Source organism: Triticum aestivum, chromosome 3A (assembly GCF_018294505.1).
Source record: "Triticum aestivum cultivar Chinese Spring chromosome 3A, IWGSC CS RefSeq v2.1, whole genome shotgun sequence".
NCBI classification, from domain to species: domain Eukaryota; kingdom Viridiplantae; phylum Streptophyta; class Magnoliopsida; order Poales; family Poaceae; genus Triticum; species Triticum aestivum.
The window spans coordinates 700,946,284-700,967,674 of record NC_057800.1 but is presented as its reverse complement, the minus strand read 5'-3'; the positions used below and the strand labels follow the sequence as shown (position 1 = coordinate 700,967,674).

Below are 21,391 nucleotides of genomic sequence, written 5' to 3'. Positions count from 1 at the left end.
CAACGCAAAACCACTGTCATCTGAGCATTCTTGTGTGTGTGTGTGTGATCGGTGCTTACAATTGGCATCAGAGCCGTTAGTACGATCCGCCGGTCATGGCGGGAAGCAAGGAGCCCCGGAAGGGCTCCGGCGAGGGGTCGCGAAAGGACTCCGCTGGCGGGTCCCGGACTCCGTCGCCGACGCGTGGGCGCACACTCTCGCGGTCTCCCAGGGCTAGGCATAGCCGCACCATGCGCGGGCACGAGGTCGCCGCGCCGGTGGTGCAGAGACGCGAGGTGGCCCTCCCAACGGTGTTCCCAACACTGACCCGGAGCAACTACGGCAGCTGGTCTCTCCTGATGAGAGCCATCCTGCAGACTCGCGGGCTGTGGGACGCCGTCACCACTGGAATCGCCGACTACCACGACGACCGCACCGTCCTGGAGGCCGTCCTCCGGGCGGTGCCAGAGGAGATGCTCGCGGTCCTCTCCACGAAGGAGACGGCGAAGCAAGCTGGGATGCCGTCAAGACCATGCGGATGGGATCGGCCGTCGTGCGCGAGGCCAAGGCCCAGGGCCTTCGTCGAGAATTCGAGGATATCCGCTTCAAGCCCAGCGAGAACGTCGACGACTTTGCGATGAGGCTCACCGGGCTCGTCAACAACCTCTCCATCCATGGTGATCCTGTCGGGGACGCACGTGTGGTACGTAAGTTCCTTCGAGTTGTGCCCCGCAAATACGCTCAGGTGGCACTCTCCATCGAGACGTTGGTCGACCTCGACACCCTGACGGTGGAGGAGCTCACCGGACGGCTCAAGGTGGTGGAGGAACGCCTCGACCAAGACGGCGGAGGCGAGGATGCCGGTCGCCTTCTGATGACCCTGGAGGACTGGCGCGCGTACGAGAAGCGTACGGCGAACAACGGCGCAAGCGGCAGCAACTCATCAGGTGCACAGACGCGCGGACGAGGGCGTGGCCGCGGACGTGGCCGCGGCGGTGGACGCGGCGGAAAAGGCAAGTCCCCTGTTGGCACTGACGCCGGTGGTGGGAAGAACGGCGGCGGCGACGCGGATCGTGACAAGTGTCGCTACTGCGGCTTCGCAGGCCACTGGGCCCGGGACTGCCGCAAGAAGAAACGCGAGGAGGAACTGGCCCTCCTTGCACAAGGCCAAGTAGGCGAGGACGACGATCCGGGTCTACTGATGATCGAGGAGGCCTCCCTGACAGCTGCGGCCGTCGCGCCGCTTGCTGGAGCGGGCGAGGAGGTCGTCTTCCTCAACAAGTCGTGCGCCCGCGTGGAACTCCGCCGCGCTCCCGGAGATCATGACACGGCCTGGTACCTCGACACGGGTGCATCGAACCACATGACCGGCGACGAGGCGGCGTTTGCCGAGCTGGACAAGGGCATTCGTGGCTCGGTCAGGTTTGGGGACGACTCGCTCATGTCAATCCAAGGGCGGGGCACCATCCTGTCCGCCGCGGCTGACGGCGGGCACCATGCACTCACCAGCGTGTACTGGATCCCGCGGCTCAAGAGCAACATCGTGTCCATCGGGCAGCTCGACGAGAACGGCTGTCCCACGCACGTCAAAGCCGGCGTCATGACGGTGCGTGATCGCCAGCACCGCATCCTGGCCAGAGTGCCGCGCACCCGCAACAGGCTCTACATCGCCCGTCTACAGCTTGCCAACCCCGTCTATCTCGCTGCGCACTCCGGGGATGAGGCGTGGCGTTGGCACGCGCGCTTCGGGCACCAACACTTCGACGGCCTCGAGCGGCTGGCACGTCAGAACATGGTAAAGGGCATGCCCCTCTTCCACCACTCCGAGCAGGTTTGCGACGCCTGCCTAGTGGGCAAGCAGCGGCGAGCGCCTTTCCCTCAGCAGGCTAACTACCGCGCCACCGAGCCGCTTGAGCTTGTGCATGGTGATCTTTGCGGGCCTATCTCGCCGCCCACTCCGGGCGGCAAGCGTTACTTCCTGTTGCTTGTGGATGATCACAGCAGGTTCATGTGGTTGTACCTGCTCCGGAGCAAGGACGAGGCAGCCGAGGCGATCCAGCGCTTCCAGGCACACACAGAGCGCGAGACGGGGCGGAAGCTGCGCACTTTCCGCTCTGACCGAGGCAGAGAGTTCAACTCCGGCGAGTTCAGCGCACATCTTGCTGATCTTGGGGTCCAAAGGCACCTCACCGCGCCATACTCGCCCCAACAGAATGGCGTGGTGGAGAGACACAACCAAACCGTCGTCGGGACGGCCCGGTGCATGCTCAAGGCGATGGGGGTGCCGCCGCAATTTTGGGGCGAGGCCGTGTCCACGGCCGCTTTCGTGCTCAATAGGGCATACTCCAGAAGCGTACCGGGCAAGACGCTGTTCGAGGCCTGGCATGGCAGGGAGCCCTCTGTCGACTTCTTGCGCGTGTTCGGCAGTGTGGCGCACGCCAAGAACACGCGCCCACACCTCTCCAAGCTTGAGGACCGGAGCAAAGCCATGGTGATGATCGGGTACGAGCCAGGGAGCAAGGCGTACCGGCTCTACGACCCTATGGGCAAGCGAGTCCATGTCTCACGTGATGTCGTCTTCGACGAGACGGGAGCATGGGACTGGGAGAAGAGTGGCATGGACCGGGCAGGTATGAGCTTTACAATTGAGCCCATGTCAATCCTCACCGGCAGTCCGTCATCTGCGGCATGCTCCCCCTCATCGCCTGGCGCCCCGCGATCACCCGCTCAGTCCGCGTCCTCGTCAAGCACGCCATCCACAACAACAGTATCGACTGGGGGCGACGACGACACCCCAGCGACGACCACTACCGCGCCCACGACTCCCCCGGCTCCTGCGCGCACGACCGACAACCTTGCGCCGGTGCACCCGATGACGACGCGCGGCAAGGACGGCATCTTCCTCCCCAACCCTCGCTACATGGACACGCTTGAGAAGGGGGCTCGGAACGCGCCTCCTCCAGGGCTGGAGGAGTTCGACGACGCTGACGGCGAGATCGACGACAACGAACTCGTCGACGAGCTGCACCTCGCGCTGGGCGAGGAGCCCGGCTCCTTTGAGGAAGCAAAAGGTGAGACATGCTGGCAGCACGCGATGATGGAGGAGATGAACTCCATTGAAGCCAACCAAACCTGGGAGCTCGTGGACCTGCCCGCTGGTCACCATCCGATCGGCCTCAAATGGGTATACAAGACCAAGAAAGATGCTCACGGCGCGGTAGTGAAGCACAAGGCGAAGTTGGTGGCGAAGGGATATGTACAGAAGCACGACGTCGACTACGACGAGGTGTTCGCGCCGATGGCCAGGCTCGAGTCCGTCCGCCTCCTGCTCGCTCTGGCCACGCGCGCGAGCTGGACTGTGCACCACATGGACGTAAAGTCCGCCTTCCTCAACGGCGAGCTAGAAGAGGAGGTCTACGTGGTGCAGCCGCCGGGGTTCACAGCTACTGGCGAAGATTCGAAGGTACTCAAGCTCAGAAAGGCCCTGTACGGGCTAAAGCAGGCCCCGCGGGCATGGAACGCCAAGCTGGACGCGAGTCTGGGCTCGCTTGAGTTCAGCAGGTGTCCGTCTGAACACGCGGTGTACGCCAGGGGCACGGCGTCCTCGCGCCTGGTCGTCGGCGTCTACGTCGATGATCTGATCATCACTGGCTCGGACAAGGAGGAGATCGATGGCTTCAAGAAGGAGATGCAGGTACTCTTCTACATGAGAGACCTGGGACGGCTCCACTACTATCTTGGAATCGAGGTGAGGCAGCACAACGGCGGCATCGACCTTGGTCAGGCCGCGTACGCTGCCAAGATCCTCGACAAGGCGGACATGACGGGTTGCAACCCCTGTCACACGCCCATGGAGCCGCGCTTCAAGCTGAGCAGGGTGAGCTCGGCACAGCCAGTGGACGCCACCGATTACAGGAGCATCGTGGGCATGCTCCGCTACCTCGTCCACACCAGGCTGGATCTTGCTTTCTCCGTCGGGTACGTCTCCCGGTTCATGCAGGAGCCCACGACGGAGCACATGGCGGCAGTGAAACATGTTCTGCGCTATGTGGCCGGGACTTTGCACTGGGGAGTGCGGTACACGCGCGGTGACCACGATGCGCCTCTGATCGGCTACAGCGACAGCGATCTGGGCGGCGATGTGGACAACCGCAGGAGCACCACCGGCGTCGCCTTCTTCCTTGGCAGCAACCTGGTCAGCTGGCAATCACAGAAGCAGAGGGTGGTGGCCCTCTCCTCATGCGAGTCGGAGTACATGGCCGCCACCACGGCGGCATGCCAAGGTATATGGCTCGCACGGCTGCTGGGAGAAATAAAGGACGAAGAACTGAAGGCGGCGGTGCTCAACGTCGACAACAAGTCGGCCATCTCACTGAGTAAGAACCCTGTTTACCATGACCGGAGCAAACACATTGAAATCAGGTATCATTTTATCCGGGAGTGCGTGGAGAACGGGAAGATCCAGATCGAGTTCGTTCGGTCCGGAGATCAACTTGTCGATGTGCTCACCAAGGCACTTGGGCGAGTCAAGCTTCAGGAGCAGCGCATGAAGATCGGGATGGTGGAGCTGGACGAAGCACACAAGGCTTAGGGAGTGATTGTGGACTTAAACCTTGTGTATTCGTCAGTTTAGTCTTAGCAGAAAATAAACGCTGCATAGTCAGCTGAGTAGATAAGTTTGTTAGAAAGTTTTTTTTCCTTAGAAGTAGTCCACACCCCGCACGAGCTGGATCATGGGATGGCGCGATCGTTGTGGCTCGGTGTGGCTGTTTTCTCGGGCCGTTAGTGCCCTCGTTTCCTTTCTGTAACAGAATAAGAGGTCAAGAAGAAATGCAGAAAAGTTGTAAGTGTTCGCAACCCAAAACCACTATCGTCTGAGCATTCTTGTGTGTGTGTGATCGGTGCTTACATTGTCTTCCTTATTGAACAGGAGGATGACGCAGTCAAGGCGCGCGCGGCGGAGCTATGGGTCAGGAGTCAGGGTGGACACGGTCCGGGCCGGTCCAATCCAGTCCGAGCCGTTGTTTGAACCGGCCGCCGGCGGTCTGGGCCGGACCAGACCGAGCAGCACGGCAGTCCTGATCCCGGGGACCGGACCGGCGGCGACGAAGCCCGAGCCAGACCGAATGGACCGAAGGGACCGAATGGGCGGGGTCGATGTGTGCGGGTGCAGTGGCGAGCTGGGCGACATGTGCGAGTGATGGGACGACGTGCGTGAGTGATGGGACGACGTGCGCGAGTTGGGCGACGTGCGCGAGTGATGGGACGAACTGGACGACGTGCGCGAGTGAAACTGAGAACTGAATTTTCTGAAACTGACTAAACTGATTTTTCAGAAAGTTTGACAGCACGTATTTAACTGACAATCTTCGCCCTCGTCCAGAAGAAGCGCAGAAACGCCTCGAACAACAGCTGCTGCTTCACCTTCAGAGTGTTCGGGATCGTGCCCCAGTACTTCCTGGTGGTGCCTGATCGAGGCGTAGAGCGTTCGGAGTATGTCCTTTAGAGCTGGTGCCCGGTGTGCATGTTTACTGCTTAATTTTCCTTTAGTGCATAAATCACTCGCCATGCAATGTGTGCATGTCCACCTCCTCGATTAGTTTCAGGTTAGTTAGATCAGGCAGTTGTGGGAGATCGTGGCATGGCACAATTTGAGCTCATGCAGCGGCAATATAGCTGCGTACGGGTGGACGTTGGATGACACGGCCGCAATACTCGTTCCTGGCTATTCTTTCGTTCCATTATGTTGCAAGAAAAACGTCTTGACCCGCAGCTCGTGTCATGGCACAATTTCAGCTCTTGCAGCCGCAATACCCGCAGGAATTGGTGCCACGGTTGCGGTCGATGCCATGTTCGAGAACTCCAGATCGGCGGCAGTGCACGCACGACAGTGATGGCGTTCAGCGGCAAGAGGATACGGCGCATGGGGAGGAGAGGAAGGAAGGAGAGGGGAAGCTCCGAGACATCGTGGTTCACCCGGAGGTTGCCAGTGGCCGCGACGACGAAGAATGACGGCGACGGTGAGTGCATTTTCTCGCTCCGACCGAGCGGCTCGGTGAAAGACCGGACCGGACCGACATTTTTTCGGGCTGAATATTGCGGCCCGAACCGTCCAGCTTTCCTACCGGTCCTGGCCCGTCCGGTCCGGTCCTGAACGGGCCACAAGCGGGCCCAAAAGCCCGCTCGTTCCGTTCAGCCCTAGTCAGGAGGCAGGTGCAGCTGGTTGGGACATAGTGGTCGTCTTCTTTGGGCGGGAGGGATATGGTCTCTCTCGTGATCGGATGCCACAGCCAAATCTCCCACGGGAAGGCGCCATGCATGGATGATGAAGATGCAGCCCTACAGGGTGGCAAAGCAGATCTAGTTGTCCTTGGGGGATAGCATGGCGGGTGTTACCTCCATACATGTTCTCTTTTTCTGATATGTTGAACATGAGCATCTTGGGGATATGTTCTTGATCATCGCATCTGACTCTGATCGCCGTCGTCGACCGGGAAGGCTGGTGTTCGAAGACGAGCAGTGTGGCAAGGACCGGAGGGCGCTGGTGCTGGCGCTGCTGCATGCCATTGCTGGTCGATCGCTCTTGAAACTGAGTTCAATCTCCGGCTAGTACGCGTTTTTTTTTCGAAAGGGGAGACTCCCCGGTCTCTGCATCAGAACAATGCATACGGTCATCTTATTAAACCAAATAAATATGTTCCAACAAGATTTTAAAGTCTCCCACTGAAAAGTGAAAAAAGCTCACACAGAGCTAAAAAAGGGCTAGAAACATAAACTAGCCAAATAAAGGACGCCACAACCGACTGGCAAAAGAGAGATAGGTAAACTAATTGCATATCCTATTACATGATCGTCATCCAAATCGGTTGAAGATATCCGGAGTTATCATCTCCCAACGAATAGATTCAATAACCAAATGCTCCCTGGCCTCCGTCGGAGTGAGTAACGACCACGAACGGATCAACGCCGTGGCTTTGAAAATAACCTACAAAAAATGAATGTGTGTTGTCCTGTTAAAAACCAAATCATTTATGCAATTCCATAGCGCCCACACCAAGGCACAGACTCCTACACGAATATGTCTCGCTAACTCGGGCTCTACCCCGTTAAGCCATGTTCCAAATAACATGTTGACTGAACTCATGGATGTGACGCCCGGATAATTAGGCTATAGTAATCCCTCGTTAATGATGCCACGTCGCCGCAGTTACTGTTGATAATCCCGCGTTAGTTTAAAAAACCAATTCAAATTCAAAATTGAATAAAAGGCAAACATCAAAATTTTCAAAACTTTAAAACTAAAATGTTCTAAAGGTGTCAGGTAAATCATTGTTAATTGTGGTGGAGAAACCAAACTTTGATAAAGTGTTTAAAGGCTCTAAAATAAATGAAACAGTAGCTTAAACAATTAAATAAATGCCTTTTATAATTTATAAAATATTAAACTATTTTAATTAGGTGTGAACTTTTTGTGGCAGTGGTAAAACCAGTCACACATTTAGATGCTTTTGTATATATTTTGTAGAACAAAATTAAATGAGCATAAAGATAAAACAATAAAGCAAAATTACAAAAAAAATAAAAAAGGAAAACAACGTCACCCCCCCCCCCCTGACTGGGCCTTGGCCCAGTTGGCCGTGTGGCCGAGTGGCCTGCCGGCCCACCCCTGCACCCCCTGGCCTACTAGCTCCCCCACTAGTAACCGTAACCCCATGCTCTTGCCCACTCCCCCGACCCGCCTCTCCCCTTGCGTCTTCCCCCGATCTGGATCGGGGGCAACGACCTCGACGCCCAGCGCTCGCCGCCGCCCAGAGCCCCCTCATCGGACCTCGCCGCCCGTCCCCGTCATCCTTCCCGAAACCCTAGCCCTACCGATCCACCTCGCCCTCTCTCTCCCTCAAGCGCGCCCTCGCCTGGATCGGGCACAGCCTGACGCGCCCAGAGCCCGCCGCCCATCGCTGTCGCCGCTGCCCCGCCCGACGCCGTCGCCGCGTCGCCTCCGCCGACCGCCTCTTCGTCGACTTCGCCCATAGAAGCAACCTGGGACCACTATCTCATCGGGTCGGCCTCATCTTCCGCCTCTGCTCCGCCGGTCATCATCGTCGGATCCGCTGCATCGAGCCACTCCCGACCTTCCAGAGCACGCCATCGAGCTCCCCTGTGAGCCCCTCGCCGGCCCCCTCCTTCCCCTTGCCTCAGTCACTGTCGATGGCCGCGACAAGCCTTGTCCGCGCGCCGTACCTCCCGTGACTGCGCACGCGCTCACACACTCACCTGCCGCTGCCAAACCTCGTCGCCGGTCGTGCTTCCGGCCATCCCAGCACCGGCGACTCGCGCCTCTAGATGTAGCGCTCTCTCTGCTGCCCATAGCACCTCTCTGTGCAGCAACCGGTGGCCGGAGACGGGCGACCGGTCGTCGCCGGCGCACTCTGCCATTGCCGTCATTTAGTGCCAGCGTGGACATCATTAGCCTAGTGCTAATTGGGCTCTGTGCCACTAACATGTTGGGGCCATGTCGCTAAATAACCTGTGCAAACAAAATGAACTATGTTAACTAATGACCCACTGACAAGTTAGCCCCACCCACTAATTAACTAATTAAGTTTAATAAAACGGTTAGTTAGTTGGCCCTATGACTGGTGGACCCCTCCCTCTAATTGTTTAAACTATTAAAACTCGGATAGAATTATATCTCTATGACACCTGGACCCCACTTCCCTGCTTTGACTAGTCAACAGTCAATACTTTGACTGTTGACTGCTCAGTCAGCATCCCCCTGGCCCACCTACCAGCCTCTGCTGACTGGGTAGTTGACTTAGTCAACTGCCCCCACCTGTCAGCCTTTGTTGCATTGGCTGGGTACACTTCCTGTGTACCCATAGCATTTAGATATTAATTTAATTTCGAATTAAATTAAATATAGAAATAAAAAAATCAATTAAAACTTTGAAAATTAATACAAAATAAACCATAGCTCGGATGAAAATACTTTGTACATGAAAGTTGCTCAGAACGACGAGACGAATCCGGATACGTAGCCCATTCGTCCGTCACACATCCCTAGCATAGCGAACACGCAACTTTCCCCCTCCGGTTCATCTGTCCGAAAATGCGAAACACTGGGGATATTTTCCCGGATGTTTCCCCCCTTCACCGGTACCACCTCATACTGTGTTAGGGCACACCTAGCTTCACGCTTTGTCATGTCATGCATCGTCATGCATCTGTTTGCTTAATATTTATTGTTTCTTCCCCCTCTTCTCTCGCTAGACACCGAGACCGACGCCGCTACTACCCAGTACGACTACGATGTTGACGACCCCTCTCTCTTGCCCGAGCAACCAGGCAAGCCCCCCTTTGATCACCAGATATCGCCTACTCTTCTCTATACTACTTGCATTAGAGTAGTGTAGCATGTTACTGCTTTCCATTAATCCTATTCTGATGCATAGCCTGTCATTGTTGCTCCAGCTGTTGATACCTTACCTGCAATCCTAAATGCTTAGTATAGGATGCTAGATTATCATCAGTGGCCCTACACTCTTGTCCGTCTGCCATGCTATACTACTGGGTCGTGATCACTTCGGGAGGTGATCACGGGCATATGATCTATACTTATACTGTTACATTACTTATGATACTGTTCGGAGATGGGGGCTGAAGGGGCAGGTGGCTCCATCCAGGTAGTGGTGGGCCTGGGTTCCCGACGGCCCCCGATTGCTACTTTGTGGCGGAGCGACAGGGCAGGTTGAGACCACCTAGGAGAGAGGTGGGCCTGGCCCTGGTCGGCGTTCGCGGATACTTAACACGTTTAACGAGATCTTGGTATTTGATCTTAGTCTGGCCACTGGCCTATACGCACTAACCATCTACGCGGGGACAGTTATGGGCACTCGACATCGTGGTATCAGCCGAAGCCTTCGTGACGTCAGCAACTGAGCGACGCGCGCCAGGTTGGACCGCATAACGCAACTTCCTTTGTAATGGAGGTTGCTAGGTCTGCTCACCGGCCGCGTACGCAACGTGCAGGTGTGCAATGGGCAATGGGCCCAGACCCCTGCGCCATAGGATTTAGACCGGCGTGCTGACCTCTCTGTTGTGCCTAGGTAGGGCTGCGACGTGTTGATCTTCCGAGGCCAGGCATGACCCAGAAAAGTGTGTCCGGACAAAGGGGATCGAGCATGTTGGGAAATGTGATGCACCCCTGCAGGGAAGTTAGTCTATTCGAATAGCCATGATCTTCGGTAACAGGACGACTTGGAGTTGTACCTTGACCTTATGACAACTAGAACCGGATACTTAATAAAACACACCCTTCCAAGTGCCAGATACAACCGGTGGTCGCTCTCTCACAGGGCGACGAGGGGAGGATCATCGGTTAGGATTATGCTATACGATGCTACTTGGTGAACTTACCATCTACTCTCTTCTCCTACTGCAAGATGGAGGTTACCAGAAGCGTAGTCTTCGAAAGGATTAGCTATCCCCCTCTTATTCCGGCATTCTGTAGTTCAGTCCACATATGATACCATTGTTCCATTTGATACCATTGCATACATATGTAGTGTAGCTCCTTGCTTGCGAGTACTTTGGATGAGTACTCACGGTTGCTTTGCTCCCTCTTTTCCCCCTTTCTATACCCGATTGCTGCGACCAGACGATGGAGCCCAGGAGCAAGACGCCACCGTTGACGACGACTCTTACTACACCGGAGATGCCTACTACTACGTGCAGGCCGCTAACGACGACCAGGAGTAGTTTAGGAGAATCCCAGGCAGGAGGCATGTGCCTCTTTCGATCTGTATCCTAGTTTGTGCTAGCCTTCTTAAGGCAAACATGTTTAACTTATGTCTGTACTCATATATTGTTGCTTCCGCTGACTCTTCTATGATCGAGTTCTTGTATTCGAGCCTTCGAGGCCCCTGGCTTGTAATATAAAGCTTGTATTATTTTAATTTATGTCTAGAGTTGTGTTGTGATATCTTCCCGTGAGTTCCTGATCTTGGTCGTACACATTTGCATCCATGATTAGTGTACGGTCAAATCGGGGGCGTCAAGGTGGAGTAATATTAAAAGCAATATGAATCGTCCTCCATAAAACTTTAGCTAGCGGGCAATCAAGAAAAAGGTGTTTGATCGTCTCATCCCGATCACAGAAACTACACCTAATAGGTCCTGTCCAATTACGCTTTGTCAAGTTGTCCTTGGTTAAAATAACTTGTTTATGGAGAAACCACATAAACACTTCGATTTTCAAAGGGACTTTGACAGCCCAAACATGTTTGGAACTAGGGATTGAGCTTGAATTGATAACATCAACACACATTGATTTAACAGTAAAAACTCAGACCTAGTAAGCTTCCAGTGTAATTCATCGGGTTGTTGGGAAAGTTGAATGTCCATCAGTCTACTTACTAGATGTAGCCATTCTTCCCAATGATTACCCAGTAATGCCCTTCCGAACTGAATATTAAGGGGGGTCGATTGTAATACCGTTGCAACAAAAATCTCACGTCTTTGAACAATACGATACAAATACGGGTATTAGATGGCTAAGGGTGCCTCTCCGAGCCAAGTATCCTCCCAGAATCGCGTACTGGCACCGTCACCAACAATAAACTTTGTCCTATTAAACAAGGAAAGCTTTACTTTCATAAGCCCTTTCCAAAAGGGTGAATCAGTCGGTCTTACTGTCACCTGAGACAAAGTTATGGTTTAAAGATACTTGCTACGGAGGATTTGCGCCCAAGTGGTGTCAGTCCCACTTGATAACTCCCACAACCACTTGCTGAGAAGACATCTGTTCTTAACTTCAAGATTCTCAATACCAAGACCCCCTTGGTCTTTCAGTCTACAGATGATATCCCATTTGGCTAAACGGTATTTTCTTTTTAGCTCATCACCCTGCCAAAAGAAACGTGATCGATAGAAGTCCAGTCTTTTCCTAACTCCAACTGGGACTTCGAAGAAAGACAAAAGAAACATAGGCATACTCGTGAGAACCGAATTTATTAGAATTAATCTGCCTCCGTATGACATGAGCTTGCCCTTCCAGCAACTCAGTTTCTTTTCAAATCGATCCTCGATGCACTTCCACTCTCTGTTTGTTAGCTTACGATGGTGGATTGGTATTCCTAAGTAGGTGAAAGGCAAAGCGCCCAAATCACACCCAAATAATTGCCTATAAGCCTCTTGTTCATCATTGGCTCTACCAAAGAAGAACAACTCGCTTTTGTGAAAGTTAATTTTTAACCCAGTCAATTGTTCAAATAAGTATAACACCAGCTTCATATTTCTCGCTTTTGCCAAGTCATGCTCCATAAAGATGATTGTATCATCGGCGTACTGGAGGATGGACACACCGCCATCAACGAGATGAGGTACCAGGCCACCCACTTGATCAGCCTCCTTAGCCCTTCCTATCATAATTGCCAACATATCCACTACAATGTTGAACAGGATAGGGGACATCGGATCCCCTAGTCTCAGGCCCTTTTGTGTCTGGAAATAATGACCGATCTCATCATTCACTTTAATTCCAACACTCCCATTTTGCATATATGATTCAACCTCGCGTCGCCAGATTTCATCAAAGCCTTTCATACGCAACGCCTGTTGTAGGAATGGCCATTTTACTTTATCGTATGCTTTCTCGAAATCCACCTTAAAGATAACTCCATCCAATTTTTTCGAGTGGATTTCATGGAGCGTTTCATGCAGGACCACCACCCCTTCTAGGATGTTTCTGTCCGGCATGAAAGCAGTTTGGGAATGCTGCACCACAGAATGTGTAATCTGTGTGAGCCGATTAGTCCCAACCTTGGTGAAAATTTTGAAACTAACATTGAGAAGGCAGATCGGCCTAAACTGCTCGATTCTCACAGCATCCGTTTTCTTAGGAAGCAGTGTTATTGTTCCAAAATTTAAGTGAAATAACTGAAGCTGTCCAGAGAAAAGATCGTGGAACATTGGAAGTAAATCCCCCTTAATAATGTGCCAACATCTTTTGTAAAACTCCGCCGGGAATCCATCAGGCCCGGGAGCCTTATTGTTTTTCATCTGCGCTATAGCATCAAACACCTCCTTCTCCAAGAATGGGGCAACCAGAATATCATTATCATTAGCAGTTAGTTGAGGCACATCCTCAATCTTGGACTCATCGAGGGATACACAACTATCCTCCGGAGGTCCAAATAACTGCTTATAATACTCGGTGATGTAAATTTTCAGGTTGTCCTACCCCACAATCGTTCCTTCATCTTGCTCAAGCTGAAAGATTCTCTTCTTTCTGTGCTTGCCATTAGCAATCAAGTGAAAGAATTGAGTGTTTGCTTCCCCCTGGACCCTGCGAACCTTAGCCCGCAACGCCCACTTCAATTCTTCTTCGCGGAGAAGTTCTTTCAACCTCATCTCCGCATCTAGCTTAATCTGGAGCTTTGCATATTGCAAAATCGTGGATTCGGCTTTTATATCTAGGGACTGAATCAGAGAAAGGAGCCTTTCCTTTTCAATTTTATAAATCCCACTAAGGTGTTTAGCCCATCCCCGTAGGAAACTTCTCAAATGCCTAATCTTGTTCTACCAACGCTGGACAGAAGTCGTACCTCCTGCATCTTTAGCCCATTCCCTGGCAACTAGATCCAAGAAACCTTCTCGTTCAAACCATGCAAGTTCGAAAGAAAAGGTGTTTTTGTTTCCCACGTGGTTTGGCTCACCTGAGTCCACGAATAAAGGTGTGTGATCCGAGATTCCGCGCGAGAGAGCTTGGACCGTTACGAGAGGGAACTTCTGTTCCCACTCGACACTCGCGAGAACTCGATCCAGCTTCTCATACGTCGGGTTTGGCAAAGCATTAGCCTAGGTAAACTTTCTACCGGAAAGCTCTATCTCTCTCAGATCCAAGCTTTTAATAATGGTATTCAACATAAACGACCATCTGCCATCAAAATTATTGTTATTCTTTTCCTCTCTCCTCCTTATGATGTTGAAGTCACCCCCAACCAAAATTGGGAGCTGCTCGGATCCGCATATTCGAACCAGGTCCGCCAAAAACTCCGGTTTAAGCTCGGGTTGTGCGGCACCATACACCGCCACCAGAGCCCAGTTAAACCCATCAGCTTTGGACCTGACCCAAAATTTAACCGCGAAGTCACCCATCACTACACTTCGGACTTCCAGTGAATCGCATCTCATTCCAAGCAAGATCCCACCCGATCTTCCTCGCGGAGGAAGGCAATGCCAATCAAAATCGACACCACCGATAAAGTGTTGAGAAACTGGGGCGCAAAATTATCCCTACCAGTTTCTGAGAGAGCAATGAAATCTAATCGATGCTCAAGAGACGCCTCAGCAAGGAACCTTCTTTTAGCCAAGTCCTTTAGACCTCTGCTATTCTAAAAGATTCCTTTCATATGTCATCATGAAATTTTTTGGCCATTCGAATCCTAGCACTCCTACGAACCGCGGAAGCAGGATAAACCTTCCGCTTCCACTTACGCTTGGGTTTACTATGGTCCTCCACTCGGTCCTCATAACCGGGGTCAGTTGGTCTTGCTACTGCATCCTCTAGAATTACATCCTCTTCCTCAGATTCAAGAGTGGATGGTGCAAGATCCGCACAAAAACTATCGAGCACTCTTACCCCCAACGCATCAATCTCTGCATCATTCATAGGTTTTACTGCTGCTAGGTTTCGAATTGTTTATAAAGCGCGTTCCGCTTCCAAATCTAGGAGATCAATAACCGAGTTAGAAATTTCACTATTAGTACTCCCTAGCGAAACTCCTAATTGGTTGGCATTATTAGTAATCTCATCTTTAGAAAAATGCAATATAGAATTATACATGTTGACTGACATACCAGTAGTGACCTCAATGTCACGAAGCTTGGCCGCCCTCATAGCGCATCTCTGCTGCATGTCATCAACCTCCGGGTGGTCCTGGAGACGAGAACTCATCCGTCGCCGCGCAGAGACCGGGTCGGGAATCCCACCAAAGGCAATGACCTCCTCCCGAGTAATACCTCGCGCTAAAGAATCAGCCAAGGATACCGGAGGAGGCGGCGGAGGGCTCCCAAGCCCCATGGATGGGAAGCCGGGGGAGGGAGGCGCGGGCGCCGCCTGCCCGAACACTCCCCCCGCCCCAACCCTCTGGCCTGAGGGCGTCGCTGTCCTGACTGCCGAAGGAGAAGGAGGGGTCAAGGCCACCTGCCCCAGACCCCCACCCAGCACCACTGGAGGTGTGGCCACTCTAGCCGCCATCGTAGGAGAAGGAACCGGGTCCACCTGACCCAGACGGCCTCCCCCACGGCCGGCCGTCGTCGGCGTTGTCGGCGTCTCCGGCGCCAAGATAGAATGAGAAGAGGTCGAGGCCACCTGCCCTGGACTCCCCCCCCCCAGGCACAACCTCCGAAGCAGACGACATCTCCCGGCACGTGACCACTGGGGGAGCGGGGGAAAGAGAAACCACCTGAGGCTCCACCTCCCTACCCCCCACCAAGGTCGTCGCCTAGTGCGTCCCCATCAAGCCTTCCACCACAGGACTATCAGCAGCATAAAACTCCAACACCGGAAGCGTGCACTCAAAAACATCATCAGATTCCACCCGGTCGCTCCAAAGTCTGGGAGGGGCAGACGCTGGCTCAAAGGACCCAAACCGCAAAGTACTCATCGGCACCGACGAAGCTGGGGCCGGCTCTACCCCGGGCCCATCCCTAGGCAACTGAGCAACAGGTCCCGATCCGTTTGACCTCTCACGTCCAGCCTCATCAGTCGGTTCCCCACTAGCACCCGCGTTGTCGTCACCCTCGTGCATATCCACATCAGTCCCATTAACTGCCTCAGCAAACAACTCTGTATCCTCAAACTCAATCTCAAGAGGAAACACCTCTCCCCTATAAGTCCAGTTGACCACATCGAGGACGAACTCAATGTCCAGAACACTCACTAGGAGTCGGGCCACCCCATGGGCGCGGGTGAATGTCATATCCACTTTCTCAGTTTTCCCAACCATAATACCCGGGCTAGCCACAACTCGAGCATCCGTCAAAGGCTCAGAGGGAGCCCCGGAAAACCGCAGCCACACCTGAGTGAGGGGCTTTCCCTTAGGCTCCACCTTCTCCCACTCGTGAAATTCCAGAATGCATTTAGTACCAAGGACCTTGCACAACCCAAAGCTCAGCAACCTCTGCAGATTGTCCACCGTTGGGAGGTCAACCCTAAACACACTGTCCTCAATATGGACAAGCTCCCACTGAAAATCACTTGGAGCCAGTTCCTGAAGTCTCTGCACAATCTGAGCCTCAGAAACCACTCCCTGGGTAGCTTTCACAATTCCAGTAGTCAAGCTCTGCGTCTCTACCGGAATCTCTCTCGCAGCCGGGGACACAAAGAACATTAGCTAGCATAATATACTCCATACATTGTAAGAGCCGGAACCTGATCACGCAGAAGCGGGCAATCCCCCATGGCATGTGCTGGCTTACCACACGAATCGCACAGCTCCGCCACACACTTAGCAATGAAGTGACCCTTCTCACCACATCGATAGCATAGCATCTTCTCCTTCTTACGCGCCCACTTGGACGCTCTCTCAGACTCTGTCCTGTCACCTGCCTCAGCAGAAACACCAGTAGCAGGAACCTCCACGTTGGCCAATCCCGTCACTACCTCCATCGCCTGGCTAGGCAGTTCGGTCGACTGAACGGGATCGGTCGCCAGATTAGTAGCCTGATGGTCAACAACGACCGGTGGCGGAGGCTATCTGCGATACCGACCACGACCACCACGATGACCACGGTAGCCACCTCTCTGCCGGTAGTCCGGGCCTGAAGCTCCCTCGACAAAACCACCCGGAGGGCCGAGAAATGGTCTCTCAGCAGCACCATCACTCTGCCAGGCATAACCACGTCCACCTCCCGTAGAAGACAATCCACGGTGTTGGCCATCCCTATAAGTATCATATCCATCGTCCCCCACTGTCTTCGGGGCGGATCATTAGACTCTCCAGCAACCGCGTTCTGCCTCGTCTGCGTTGGGCCCGATCGTTTTTGCGTCGGCCTCGCGACGTAGTGCGGCGGTGGCGCGACACAAGGCTGCGGCGGAGCAGCACCACGCCCCACAGCCGCAGGTGTTGGTGGCCTCGGCGGAGCAATGCCTCTCCCCACAGTAGCATTAGCCGGCGCGGGAGGCCGTAGTCCACCACGCCCGACCGCCGGCGACACCCCCGCCGTCAGCACAGGTCGCGGGCCGAGCGGAGTTCCCCGTCCAGCATTCCCCGGGCCCTGAAGCGGCGGCCGAGAACCAAGGCCAGACCCGCCCCGACCCGAGGCGGCAGCAGCAACCAGAGTCGGCGGTCTCAGGCCGTTCACTCCACCACCACGACCCACAGCAAGGGGATTTGCACCAGCCAGCGCCGGTAGTCGCGGCGCAGCCTGCACCGCGCCCCCGCATCCAGCCCCAGCCGCCGGCAACGTGGCAGTGGCACGGCCGGTTCCCGGCAGCGTAGCCGCCCCACCGCGGCCAACCCCACCCGCGGCGGCGTTTTTGCCTGGCGGCGTGGCTGACCCGCAGCCAGCCATGTCCAGGAGGGAAGGATGCGCCGAGCTCTACCAGCGCCACACGCACGGAACCCCGGCTTGCCGCTTCTCGGAACCCTAGACCGACCAGACGATGGCGAACATAGAGGAGAAGCGATCGAACGCGTGCATGGGGCGGCGCAGCATGGAGGTATAGGGGTCGGGTTAGCCTGGGCCACATACCCAGCTAACCCCGGCCCGTCTATGCTCTGGCCCAACTCACACAGAGCCGGCCCAACTGCTCGCGCTCCCATCTTGTGGCCCAATAGGCAATTCAAACGCAGCGTCCGCTTAGCGGAGATCCCGATCGCCTGAACCGCCGGTGATGACGCCACAGCCGCCGGCGGCATCCTAGACGCGGTTGGCCGGCGCGCATTCCTCTTTCTCTTAACCGTGATCCACGATTCCGGCCTAATCAAATCGAAAAAAGTAAGATTTGGAAGACTTACCTTCGGGAGGGGACCTTTCCATGGTTTGATTGCCGTCGCCGCCGCTCTCCAGTGAACTACGCAACGGATCATTTCTTTCTTCTCTCCCGCGTGCAATCCAATTCTTGCCGGATCATCAGGTGGCAGTACACCATCAACCGTTGTTGCCACTTCATCTTCGTCGTACCCTGAATGAAAAAACTCACATATGAGATCTGACGGAGTCAGAGACGGTGGAGAACCCGCCGGGATCCCATCCCTGTCGTCGTCCGCATCCTCCTCATCCGGATCGGCAAGAGCCCAGAACCGGCCTCCGACTCTCTGGCCATCACCGGCGGCTAGGGACGATGCAGCCGCGGCCGTGGCCCCGGTCGCCCGCCCAGTCGCCCGTTCGCCCATCTTTTCTGTATCCTCCGGCTAGGGACGATGCAGCCGCGGCCGTGGCCCCGGTCGCCCGCCCAGTCGCCCGTTCGCCCATCTTTTCTGTATCCTCCGGCCAGTACGCGTGTGCGCTGTCGTCATCGGTGGACGCGAGAAATCCTCTCCCTCTCCTCTTATACATACATGCGAACCTGAAAACTAGACTCTGATTTTCCGAGTCAGTATGTGAATACAATTCCTCCCTTTTAGAAAAAAAGAGTACGGAAATTATACCCTAAAATGCCATGTATACCCTAATATACCAGAGGCCTTGTTTACTATTTTTACTTTAAAAAAAATGCCATAAAATAACATACTTTCCTTGCAAAGACAGAGAAAAAGTGTTGTGTAATTGGCATGCATATAAAAAAATTGAAAAATGCCATGCTACTTTATGAAAAATGCCATGTTAAATTTGTTAAAAAGGACATGGTACTTTACAAAAAAATGCTATGATGTAATTTTTTTTGCTTTGTTTTTTCCACTGCGCACAATTCATAGAAACACCATGTCAGTGAATTGTCTTTTGGCCATGGCAAAAACAAATTGCCATCCTCTTACTAAATAATTTTTTCATCCTATAGTTAATAAAAAATGTCATGAAAACAATATTAAAATGTCATGCTATCAATAATAAAACAGACACCTTCCAAATAATAAAACTGCCATCCTCATAACAATAAAAATGCCATGCTCTTTACCATAAACTGACATCCCTCTTGATAAATAGAAATGCCATGTAACTAAAAAATAAAAATGTCATGTTACTAATAATAGAACTGCCATCCTCTTAGTAATAGAAAACACCACTTTATTAAAAACATTAAATGTCATGCTCTTTATAAAAAAATGCCATGCTCTTTATCATAAACTGCCATCCCTCTTGATAAATAAAAATACCTTGTAACTAAAAAAAGTCCATGTTACTAATAAATGAAACTGCCATCCTCTTAATAATAGAAAATGCCATGTTATTAATTATTAAAATGCCATGATCTCTGCTAAAAAATGCGATGTGTGGCATCCAAAAGGACCTGAAAAATGCCACGGTCTCTGCTAAAACAAATGCAATGTGTGGCACTAAAAAGGACCTGAAAAATGACATGCACTTTACTAGAAAAAATGCCATGTGGGCTATTAAAACAAGGACCTAGAAAAAATGACATGCTACATATCATAAAAATGCACATCGCAAATTTAGGGAAAAAACTCCAAAAAATGATATTTCTTGTACCAATAATTAAAAATTTGGCATATTTATTTTTATTTTCAAATGAAACATTATATTTTTAAATAGCTTCATAAGATATATAGAAACATGTTTAAACTACAAGTGTAGACAAAACGCGCTATAGTACAGGTGGCAGGCGGTGCGCGCCATGGGCGGGAGGTCTCTGGTTAGAGACACCATGCTCGCATGTTTTTTGGGACACAAAGAACAAAATGTTGGTTGGGAAACCTAAAGCTGTGACCTCCTCGAGCTGACCTATGTTGCATCGGATGTGCGTCAAGATGCATCTGACGGTGATGGGGCCGTTCGCTGGGGTGGGCCTTTCAGCGAACGATCGCCAGATAACATTTCCATTTTATGCGAACCAACCTGTGGTTGAGATGGTTAGGTGGACAGTGGTATCCCCAACCCATCAGGGTTCAAATCCTGGTGCTCGCATTATTCCTGGATTTATTTCAGGATTTCCGGCGATGCGCTTTCAGTGGGAGGAGACGTTCCCGTCAACGACGAGGCGCCTACGGTGGCTTCGTCAATCTCAAGATGATATGCCGGCTCAGTCTCTCAGAGGTGCTCATAGGGGTAGGGTGTGCGTGTGTGCGTTCATAGGGATGAGTGTATGCGCGTGTATATGAGCGCTTGTGTCTGTACTGATGCTCAAAAAAAAAACATTTCCATTTTATTTCCTGTTTTCCTTTTCTTTTCAGGTTTACATTTCATTTTCTTTTGGTTTACTTACGGTGTTTTGGTTCATTTTTGCACTTTTCTTTGTTTTTTTCTTGTACCTTGTTTTTTTCAAAATGCTGCATAAATATTTGTAAATTTGTGTTTAGAAAAATTATTTCATCTTTTCAAAAATACAACATATTCTAAATTACACGATTTTTTATATAAATATGTGGATATTGTTTCAATTTTATGAATATACAAAAAAATCTGTTAATCACTTTTAGTTACAAGAATACAAGAATATGTTTACAAAAATACATGAACACTATTTTAAAATACATAAAATATTTAGTGCTTTGTAAACAATTTAAAATTACATGAACTATTTTTGAAAAGACAATAATATTTATCGAAACATATGAAGACTTTTTATAGATACAAAAATATCTATTAAAGTACATTAATCCCATTTGAAAATACATGGGCATTCCCTTAAATTATGGGAAAAAATCCATGACCACATATACATTTTTTACATACACATTCTTGATAATTTAGGCAAGTTTCAAAAATGATTTTTCTACCTGTGTGTCATGGTTATTACTCCCTCATTCATGTGCAAACGCACAAGTAATAATTCAACACAAGCACCGCCAGGGCCAGATCTCACCAACTAGTGGGGCACATTGCCCCACCATATCAGTATGGGACCGTCCAGATTTCTCGAATCACCTCCAAACCGATTGCGATTTGCGACATTGGGCCTGAAATATCAACATGGAAAGTTGACTCCTCTTCCTGTCCGCATTGCAAGCAGGTGGCAATCGGGTCAACATGCCGATAACATTTAAGGTCCCTAGTCCACAACCCTTTGAGCAACTTCCATACACAAATTTACATCTTTTGTGGAAGTAGGATTTTCAACATTTTCTAGACAGGTAGGTCCCCACATGGCCTCGAGCTCGTCACCACACCCCCTAGTTCTTCAAGAGGTTCGCAATAGCTAGGTGATATGCGCTTTGCACCGAGACGTCCATCCTTTTTAGTTTGCCATGCTATAAAATCATCTCGCATCTGTGTTGATTGTTTGATA

General features: G+C 52.0%; 1 protein-coding gene across 1 annotated transcript; it reads right to left on the bottom strand.

The window, feature by feature from the left end:
• Positions 1-6,763: 6,763 nt before the first annotated feature.
• On the bottom strand, positions 6,764-18,493 carry LOC123059250 (uncharacterized). Its single transcript, XM_044481859.1, has 2 exons — positions 18,003-18,493; positions 6,764-6,964 (listed from the first exon to the last, which is right to left on the bottom strand). Exons 1-2 carry the CDS (start codon positions 18,378-18,380, stop codon positions 6,833-6,835), a joined length of 510 nt encoding a protein of 169 aa, XP_044337794.1. The 5' UTR covers positions 18,381-18,493; the 3' UTR covers positions 6,764-6,832.
• Between the last annotated feature and the right edge of the window lie 2,898 nt (positions 18,494-21,391).